The sequence below is a fragment of the Hyaena hyaena genome, unplaced genomic scaffold, assembly GCF_003009895.1.
Source record: "Hyaena hyaena isolate Hyena2069 unplaced genomic scaffold, ASM300989v1 scaffold_1023, whole genome shotgun sequence".
Classification (NCBI taxonomy): Eukaryota; Metazoa; Chordata; class Mammalia; order Carnivora; family Hyaenidae; genus Hyaena; species Hyaena hyaena.
The window spans coordinates 468834-479828 of NW_024081653.1; the positions used below are offsets into that span (position 1 = coordinate 468834).

General features: G+C 44.7%; 1 protein-coding gene across 1 annotated transcript in view; it reads right to left on the minus strand.

The window, feature by feature from the left end:
* The window catches only part of LOC120223619 (adipocyte plasma membrane associated protein), a 37350-nt gene extending 26616 nt beyond the window's left edge, over nt 1–10734 (minus strand). Inside the window, exon 1 of the mRNA XM_039221813.1 lies at nt 10587–10734. Within this exon, the coding sequence (XP_039077744.1) occupies nt 10587–10678 (92 nt within the window). The 5' untranslated portion in view covers nt 10679–10734. The remainder of the gene's footprint in view (nt 1–10586) is intronic.
* Between the last annotated feature and the right edge of the window lie 261 nt (nt 10735–10995).

The following is a 10995-nucleotide window of genomic DNA, read 5'->3' on the forward strand; positions in this document are numbered from 1 at the left end:
CTAACTTTCCCAACAGTCAGTCACTCCACTTCAGGCAAGTTTCTTTTGGCAAGGTTCCCCACTATGAAACAGCATTTGGGGCAAGATAACCTCAAAGTCCTCCCCAATTGTGAACATGCATGATTTAAATATGGAAGAAAATAAAGCATCTGTTTCTATTGGGTAGAAATGAAAGGGAAAGGGAAAGAAGACAAAAAAGGAGAGAGGGAGGGGCATCCGACTTCGGCTCAGGTCACGATCTCACGATCTCACAGTTCGTGGGTTTGAGCCCCGCATGGGGCTCTCTGCTGACAGCTAGCTCAGAGCCTGTAATCTGCTTCAGATTCTGTATCTCCCTCTGTCTCTGATCCTCTCCTGCTCACGCTCTCTCTCTCTCTCAGAAATAAATTTTTAAAATTAAAAAAAAAAAAAAAAAAGGAGAGAGGGAGAAGCTTCCATAGTAGCACTTTGCAGACATATGGACAGCACAACTGAAGGGTGTTTTAATCTCCACCAACAATCTGAATGGGCAAGAGAACAGAGTCTTCCTAGAGCCTCCAGAAATGAACACAGTCCTGCTAACACTTTGATTTTATCAGTGAGACCTCTCCAGGACTGCTGACATCCAGAACCACAAGTTCCATTTTTAAGTTGTTTGTGTTGTTTAAGACATTAAGTGTCTGGTCATCTGCCATGGCAGGCATAGAAAACAAACACAGTTTTCTAATTAAACTACTTTTGTTGCTGGAAGTGGGGGGCTGCTGTAACAAATACCTAAACACATGGAAGTGGCTTTGGAACTGGGCTGTAGATAGAGGGAAACATTTTGAGAAGAGGACAGAAAGACTCCGTATTTCCTTGAACAGGCAGAGTAGAAAAATGGATGTTAAGGACTCTGCTAGCAAGGGCTCAGAAAGCAGTGAGGAGCATGGCAGAGAAAATGTACATCATCTCAGAAAATGACTAAATTGTTGGGAACAAACTGTTAGCAGAAACATGGACAGTGAAGGCACTGCTGGTAAGGGCTCAGAAGGATGTCAGGAACAAGTTACTAGAAAATGGAAGAGAGCAAATCTTTCTTATATTGTGTCCTGCAACAATGTGGAAAGTAGAACCTGTAAATGACGAGCCAGGACGCTGAGCTGAGGGCCTTTCCAAGCAGAGTGGAAGGTGTGGCCTGGTTTCTTCTCGTCCTTTCTCCTCCAGAGCAGGACAGCATAGAGGGCAAAACTAAGCATTTCTTTCGACCTATGACATTTCCTCCTTTGCTAATGAGAACTCCAGTCTGTGTTTATCTTTCTTCTATTAACCTTCCAAAATTAAATTTTATTCCTAAATTCCTTTTCTTCACTCATTCAGGGCTCAGAGCCCAAACCTCAGTTCAGGCCAGGTCATCAGCCTTTATCCTTTTGCTAGCTGCGAATGGAGGCGGTTCCCCCCCCCCACCCCCCGCCCCAGAACCCAGCTGGGAAAGGCCAAGGGTGCCCAGGCTCCTGGAATGGGACAGGTAGCCAGGAGGGGAAAAGTCAGGCCAATTGCTCTTTCTCAGCCCTGTCTCCAAACCCTAGGCCACAGAATCTTCTAATGTGACTGACACCCGTCAAGGGTGCAAGAGCACAGTACATGAAAATGCACATATGGCACAGATCAGCTATGAACCGGATAAGACAGCTGGCAAAGACAACCTGAGAGATTTGCAGCAAGGGAAGGAATAAGAGCCATGAAAAGAGCAATGATGAAAACAGTGACAATAATCATGTGCCATGCACTGGGCTTCACGTGGGGAGTTAGGTAGAACTATGTATCTCTCTGCTTTCCAAAGAGAAATGCAGGCAGAGAGAGACGAGTGGGTCCACAGCCCACTGCCAGAACTGGAAGAGCATGACAGAGGGCCAGATCTGGCTCGAAGGCTGCAGTCACCACTAACAATGCTGCCTGCCAAGGACAAGTGGACAGGGAGAGGATGCCCAACCTGGAGCTCTTGGGGCTGGGGTTTGAAAACTGTACAACTTAATGATGATTTTCCTATTCTAGATGCTTCAAATACACAGGATCATATAAAAATGTGACCTTTCACAAATGGCTTCTTTCACTCAGCATATGTTTTGAGGTTCATCCAGGTTGCAGTATGTTATTAATACTTCATTCCTTTTTATGGCTCTACAATATTCCATTGTAAGTATATAAAGGCATGCCTCTTTTACCGCACTTCATAGATACTGCATTTTTTACAAGTTGAAGGTTCAAGACTTCAGTAGGAAGTAACTGCAGATGTAGTGGAAACAGCAAGAGAACTGAAGTCAGAAGTAGACCCTGAAAGTGTGACTGAATGGGTGCATCTCATGATAAAACCTGAACGGAGGAGAAGCTGCTCTTATAGATGAGTGAAGAGTGGTTTCTTGAGATGGCATCTACTCCTGGAGATCTTGTGAAGATTGTTGGAATGACAACGAAGGATTTTATTACACAATAAAATATTAAAGGCTAATTACACAAACTTAGCTGATAAAGCAGCAGCAGGGTTTGAGGGGATTGATTCCAATTTGAAAGTTCTACCATGGATAAAATGCTATCAAACAGCATTACCTGCTACAGAGAAATTATTTGTGAAAGGAAGAGTCAATTGACGCATCAAAACTTCATTGCTTTATCTGAAGAAACTGCCACAGCCACCCTAGCCTTCAGCAGCCACCATCCTGAACGGCGGCAGATATCAACGTCGAGGCAAGACCTTCCACCAGCAAAACGATTCTGACTCACTGAAAGCTCAGATAGCAGTTAGCATTTTTAGGCAATATTTAAGGTATGTTCATTGTTTTTCTATACATAATGTTATTGCACATTTAATAGAGTATAAACATAATTAAAAAATTTTTTTTAATGTTTGTTTATTTTGAAGGAAACAGAGTGTGAACAGGGCAGGGGCAGAGAAAGAAGGAGAGCAGCTCCAAGCTGTCAGCACAGAGCCTGGTGTGAGGCTCGAAATCATAAACTGTGAGATCATGACCTGAACCAAAGTCGGTTGCTTAACTGACTGAGCCACCCACGTGCCCCTAAACATAATTTTTATTTGCACTGGGACACCAAACAATTCATCTGACTCACTTTATTGAGATAAAACTGGTCTGGAACAGAACACACACTATCTCATAGGTATGCCTGTAACACAATTTGTTTATCTACTCATGGACGTTTGAGTGACGGGTGACGGGGGAAATAAGGAGTGACTACTGAATGGGTACAAGATGTTTTTATCGGGTAATGAAAAAGTTTTCAAACTAGGAAGTGTTGCCCAACACTAAGTATCACTATATGCTCTAAAGTAGTTATTTTCATATTATATGAATTTCACCTCAATTTTTTAAAGTGTTAATAGTGATGAAAATGTTCTAAACTTAGACTGTGGTGACTGCTGCAAAACTCTGTGAATGTACTAAAAACCTCTAATCTGGACAACTTAAAATGGGTGAATTTTATGGTATGTGAATTATCTTGTTTTTAAAAAGTCAATGACCCAACTATGAAAAGTGCCACTCTGAGGCCAGGACACTGTAACTCAAAGTAATTTTCAAGTGGCCTAAAGTCTTTCAACACAAGGAAATAACAATGTTTCTGTAGAGTAAGTCAGGGCTATTTACCAGTCCAAGTAATAGGAATGACTTTGATTGTGTGATTCTTTTAAAAGCAGAATCCCAAAGAGAAACAAATGCAAAGGCATATGGTGAACACATGTGGCTGCTCTGCACAGAGCATTCCGGTAAGCCTGTCCTTAAAAGGAGGCTCATGTAATCACTCCTCACCGCCCCCGCTGAAGGTACAGTCAGTCCCACAGGGGAAGCTGCATTGTGCAATCTTTCACCACAGAGCTGTCGTTAACAAAAATGGTGACACTCTGGCCAAAGTACTACTTTATCTTTTCCCTAACATGATTCTACCTACATAAAATACATCCTTCCCATTTGTCTCAGACTCCAAACTCTCCTTTACCACACCATAGCTCACAGTTTTTTAAATCTTAATTTAGTAACCCAATTCAGAGATCCGAGCCCCTGCTTGAATATCTGGTTGCCCCTTCACATAATAGTAAAGAGCTCACTGATCCCCAGAACAAAAAGTCCATCCAGGACTGAAAGCAGTTGCTTACAGCTAAAAAGGCAGAGCCAGAAATTGGGAGTCCATCCTTGCCAGAATCCCAGCTACTGCCTTCTTACAATGACAGTCTAAAAAGCCTAAGAAAGACTCAGAGGCCACCCAGTCCTGGGCTCCCAAGGCTGGCCAGTCCGTGGGGGGCCTATATAAGATGACTAGGGCAACTTTAAATAAAGCCCAGACATTCTGATGGGGCAGGACTAACACAGGCCTGGGAACCCTTTTTCTGTTTTCACACTCCCCAGTTGTCCCTGATGTGCAACTGGAACCACCAACCTTGTCCAACTCCCTACCAGGTAAAAGAAGTCCATCAACATCCCCCTGGCTGATCATGAGACACATGGAAAGTTCTACTGGAACTTTCTGCATCTACTGGAAAGTTCTGTGGTCAAGTTTCAGAAAGAGCAGCCTAAACTTAAACTCCTTGAGCAGTGCCAGCTAACAGAACTCTCTATCATGCTAGAAATACAGCAGCCACTAGCCACATGTGGCAGCTAAGCACCTGAAATGGGGCCAGCATGTTATATAAATGAGCCAAAGACAGCCTCTGTGTATTGGCTCTGAGTTGTTTATTTACATACTCAATTATCTTTAAAATAGCCAAACAAGCAAAGTTTTAGCCATTTAGAGTCACCTGCTTTGCATACTCTATGACAGTTCATGGAGGGCACTTACCCACTAATAAGACAGGGCCCTGAAGTTTTAAGACACTGGGGTCTCTGGCCCAGAGACTCACTCAGACACAGGTGGCCCCTCTCCTTCCCTCCTCACTCCCCTCCCCCTCTGGACTGCTGCCATAAGTGAACCTGTCCAAATGTCACCCAAAAAAGTTCATGTGAGCCATTGCCACCTCAGTCATATCTTTTTCTTTGAACAATTTCCAAATCCCTCACACTCCCTCCACAGTGCAAAGAAGGAACTGAATTTTTAATATTAGTCCATTTAATTATCACAGCTACATATGGCAAGTGGCTAGCACATCAGACAGCTCATTTAACATTCCTTCACACACAAGCATTATAAAAAAATTTTCTTCTTAATGTTTATTCAGTTTTGAGAGACAGAGTCAGAGCATGAGAGGGTAAGGGGCAGAAGGAGAGGAAGACACAGAATCTGAAACAGCCTCCAGGCTCCAAGCAGTCAGCACAGAGCCCGACGCGGGGCTTGAACCAACGAACCATGAGATCATGACCTGAGCCGAAGTCAGAAGCTTAACCAACTGAGCCCCCCCGCCCCGGCACCCCCACACATGCATTTAATAACCAACTATTACATGTGCCAAGTACTAGTCAAGGCCCTGAGAGGATAGCAATACATAGTTTCCTGCCCTCTGTTTATTCTAGTAAATAAGCAGATGCCCAACAATGACAAACACAATGAAGGAAAATGCAGAAGGATGGGATAGAGGAAGGTTGGCCACACACAGGGGTCAAGCAGATGACCTCAGAACAGAGACTTCAGTGAAGCCAGGAAAAAAAAAAATCAAATACCTGAGGTAGAGCAACATAGGCAGAGGTAACACAGGAAAACTCAATGAGCACTTGGCATGAGTAAAGAATACATGCTTTAAGGGGCTGTTTAACTTTAAGGCTCCATTCCCAAACCTGGGGACCACAGAGACAGAAGACCAAGGCAGCCACTGAGGGGAAGCTGCTGGAACACAGTCAGGGGCAGATCCCACAGCGCCCTGAAGGCCAGGGAAGTGCTTGCCAGCATGGAGGATGGATGTCCCTAAAGGCTACAACACAGAGCATTTCCCTACTTTTTTTACTTGGGGGACACTGGCTGGTGGGGTCACCTCACACAATATGTTCTGAGAAACAAACTTCCCCTCTGCCTGCACTGCCTGGGCCAGCTGTGTGCCCTCGGGGGCAGCAAACCCTGTCCCAGATGCCCATGATCACACCACCCTCCTTGGGCAAAGCATCCCCAGTCCTGCAGAAGTTCCTCAGATGGTAGAGCTTGCAGAACGTTCCTGGTTGTTTCAGAGTTTGTCAAAATTCACCATTAAATGAGGGCGTAAAGCTGGCTTAAGATTCTCTCTCCCTTTCCCCCACACGCCCCACAGCCTCCGGCTCTCATGAGCATGTGCACTCTTGCTTGCACACTCACTCTTGCTCTCTCACTCTCTCTCAAAAAAAAAAAAAAGTGGTGCCAGAACTCAAAGCAAAGCTCTAGTTTAAACCATAACAATCATTCCACAAAATGGCTTTAACTGCTATAACTCAAAATAAGAAGATTTTACATAAAAATCTGGGTATTCAGCTTCTCTGGAAAAAAAGCAGAGATCTATGAAACCTAAGGCTACAGGGCAGGTGCACAGGGCTTTCCACTTTCAGACAGACACACACTCTTCTCTTCCCTCAACCCCACACCTGCTACAGACCCTGCCACAAACAAAGTGACCAATATATGTGCAGTGCTAAGACCAGGGCCTGTAACATCTAAAGCTCTGGGGTGTCTGGGTGGCTCAGTCAGCTAAGCATTTGACTCTTGATTTTGGCTCAGGTCCCAAGGGTCATGGGATTGAGCCCGGCATTGGGCTCTACACTCAGTATAGAACCTGCTTAAGATTTTCTCTCTCTCTCCTTCTGTCCCTCTCCCCCACTCTCTCTCTAAAATTAAAAATTAAAGAAACAGCACTCCCTAAATGGTAGGTTGCAGGAATGCTGCTCCCCTGGTGGCATCTGAGTCTGTGACTGTGGCAATGGGGCTTCTGTATCCATACTCTGGGCACCACATTTATTTTAGCCCAAGATTCATTCCTGCAAACTCACATTCACCTACAATTCTGCCTTTCCTCCATGTCTGTCCCTTGCTTCTGCACATTTGTCTTATGTTAGCTTAAATAAAGGACACTCCATTTATCCCTATCCATTTTCACTGACAAAGTGATACATGTTCCCACAACACTCTCTTTCCCAATCTGTATTGACACATCCAAGAAGGCTGGCAACTTCCGTTCCAGGTGCAGTTTGGGAAATCAATTTGTTTGCCCCAGTCTCTTGGAATAGCTCAGAGTAATGCTCACCTCCTTGAAGACATCTGCACCCTGAAACTTCCGACATTTCTAAGGGCAACAGAGCAATCATGGTGATACAACAGAATTTGGCAATTAGTTCAGCCATGATCTGCAAAATCCTCTATAATTTCACCAGGCAAACCTGAAGGGTGTTCTCCAACATCAGGGCAAAGCATCATTCATGGACTGAAGACTCCATGAGATCAAAAACAACCTCTGATTTTGTGGAAAACCTATTAGCCACAAATCCGTGGAGGACAGAGGCCCAGGTGTCAAGGTGACCCGTGGAATCTGAGAATGTCAAACAGCAGCCAGCCTAGTCTTTTAACTGACTGCACCTTGAATTTGTTGGTGTCACACATTACTTTAAACTGGGACTCCTGGGCCATAGATGTCTTCATTTTAGCATTGAAAATAAGAAACAAGTTAAAAGAACCATTTGAAACACACACTCAGGGTGAAGGCCTGAGAAGAAATCACAGATTCCTGACTCCTCATGTCCATGACTTTATAGTGGCCACATCTGTGTCTCCACCCTGCCTCCCTTATTCCTCAGTCTTAAAAAGGAAAATGAATGTAGTAGAGATTTTTAATTAGCTAAAATCCTTTAGAAATTTATTGAAAAAGCAGTTGTTAAAGTTTCAATGTATTTACTCTTCAGTCCTTAACAGTTACATAGAGATATTAAACAGCTATTCTCTCTTCCAGACTGAACTATGTTCCAAAAGAGAAGGAATCGTTTCAGTGTTACAATCATTCTGATAGAGTTTTTTAAAGCATATGGAGAAACTAGTGCCAACTAATTATAAGCTTGCATGAGTATTGTTAAAGTGCTTAGTTCATCTATATTCCACACTGAATAAAAGAATTTAATGACCACATTCCCCATTATAGCTTAAATACAGGAATTCAAGAGCTTTGGTATAAAACCTTATTTCCAAAATATAATTTTAAAAATATGCATCTCAATCATTGTCCAGCTGTCAATACTATCCTTATTCATTCATTTCTACTTCTCTTTTGACTCCATTACATAAATCACTTCACTCACATAGATCTCAATGACCTTAGCAGTCAGGGCCAATGTCACATTTCATGTCAAGAGTCAGAGACTAGCTAAGGTATCACTAGGCATCCCTTCCACTAAAATCTACTGTCCTACTTCTGTTAATTGAATAACATATTATTCAAGGTTTTCTTTTTCCTATTTAGCACATCTAAAGTTTATTCTATAGTTGTCAGATTTCTATTTCCTTCAGTTTCTTTTGCTTCACCCACTATACACAATGCTTCCCTGTCTTATGGTGAACCATAAATTTTTAAGGTAAATCAGGGAGACAATGTACTAGAAATGATCACACACAAAAAAAGAAAAATAGGGAATCACATGAGAAAAATAAGAAAAACCACTATAAATCTATAATATACAATACTAAATATAAGAAAGAAGGTGAGAACTCATTTTGAAAAAAGAGATCATTACAGATATATGGAAATGGGATCAAATACGTAAGAGAAAGAAGAAAACACAGGAAAATAAGAACAATGTTCATGGACAGGGAAGTCAAGAAAATGTTAAATAAAAACAGTTTTTGTAAAAGGCACAGTGGAAAAGGTCAGCAGCAGATGATGATTCTGGAACACCCAATTTATCCTGCCACTAAGTCAGAAATCCTACAGAGAAACTGGTAAACAATTGAACTCTGCCTCACTGCCCAGCGGTCAGCAGTGTCACAAGAGCCCAGCTAAGATGGGCCAACCCCACAAGTGCCTGCAGGTGCTATATGCGCTGGTTTTCAACACACTGCATGCAACTCAAAGCAAACTCAGGGCAAGCTGCTCTTTCATTTCTCATGTAGAAGTGTATGAAGCAAGTCTCATTTTCATGGTTTCTGGAGTAAAGCGCTGCCGGTCCTTGCAGGTCCACTCTAAAAAGCTCCTCCATCATCAGGAGACCACGACTTCACAATATCCAAAATCAGGGGCGCCTGGGTGGCTCAGTCAGTTAAGCGCACGACTTTTGCTCAGGTCATGATCTCACAGTTCATGGGTTCGAGCCCCGCGCTGGGCTCTATGCTAACAGCTAGCTCAGAGCCTGGAACCTGCTTCACATTCTGTGTCTCCCCCTCTCTCTGACCCTCCCCTGCTCACGCTGTCTCTCTCTCTCTCTCTGTCTCTCTCTCTCAGAAATAAATAAAAAACATTTTTAAAAAAAATCCACAATCAGGAGGGTGACCAACTTGTCCTGGTTTGCCCAGGGTTAGCATTGAAAGTTCTGCATCCTTGGAAACCTCTGAGTTTATTCAGCATACTCCTGACCTTTTTACAGGCACCAGGAGTCAAAAATTACCAAAATCTCTTCTCAGCAATTTGCCTTTTTAGAGTCAAAATACTCATCTCTGCTATAGTTCTCCTTCAAATGTGGTCCTCTTACCATCAGTGAATAAATTCAGTCTGTCCCCACAAAAACTGGCCTTCATTCAGTATGCACCACATCCCTTGGCATACTAGTATTTCCACTAAATATGTCTATCAACTTAGAAGTCAATCAGTTCCACAACTTTGAGGTTGGTCTACATGGAGCCTCTTTGTTTTCCCTAAAAATTCAAAGTTATGAGACTCAGGAGACAAAATTAAAAAAAGAAGTTTAACTAGTATATATGTAAATAGATGTTTAAGGGTCATGCTTCAGTTTTTCACTAGAAAAACATACTGTGCTTAAACTCTAGAAGGTTGGCAGAAGCGAAGGCCAAAAATCCAAGATTTCTTCATTAGGTGGGCATCAACTAGTTTCTACGCTTCTCCGTCCGTATCAGGAAAAATCTGCAAGCTGGAATTCTCACAAAATTTGCTTAACATTAAATGTCACTTCTGTTCTCTATTTTTCCCTGAAAACCACGGTAAAGATTGGTCAAGCAGCGAAAGGTGAACAGATGCAAAGGCCAGCTCCAGGCTGGAACACGAGACGTGACCTGCGCATTTCAGACCTTCCTTCCGGACACTGCAAGCCAGGAACCCGGAAGACCTTGGACCTGGCCAGGGGGCTCTTCCCCGGGGATGAGGTAAGCCAGCAAGAATAGGGCGGAGGAGGGGTGGGGGGAGGGAAAGGCGAGGAAGCAACTGCTCTAGAACTTGGGGCGGGAGTGAGAAGGAGAAAGGGGCAGATTCGAAGCAAGGCGGTCTTGGGACCCCGAGAGGCGGGAAACAATGCTGAGACTGGGGGGCAGAATGCACCAAAGTCTCAAGAACTCGGTAGGTGCATCCCCTTGGCTGGAGCCTGTTTCCTCCCCGGTAAAATGAACTTAGCCAGGGGAATTAACTGAATGGCACCTGCACCCCACTTGGCAACGCATTTACCCAACTGCTGTTATTGCTGTCCTGTTGGTAGGAGGGTCGACCCAGTCATTAGCGTCCCACGTCCAGGGTCCTGGCCTACCTGCCGTTCTTGGCCTCGGGGGCCTGGCCATCGTCCGTGACGACTTGCGGCCGCAGCGGCCGGCGCTGCCGCAGCCCGTCCGCCTCGCTCATGGTGCGAGTACCTCGGTCCGCACCCCAGCCACAACCCAGGAGAGTGCGCGCGCGAGCTCAGCGCTGCCCAATCCCGCCACGCCGCCCTCGGCCCCGCCCCTCGCCCTGCCGCGCGCGGAAATGACGTCCTACTACCGCCCCTTCCGAGAGCCGGCCCGCGGGACCTTCGGGGCGTAGCTCGGAGGCTCCTCTCCGCCGGGACTAGTGGGGAGAGGTCTAGGGCTGACTGCTAACTCGGGGAGCGGGCTCTGGGGCCACCTGCCTGGCTCGGGATGCGGGGCCCGGAAACGGGTACCGATCCAGTGCGGACGCCTTAG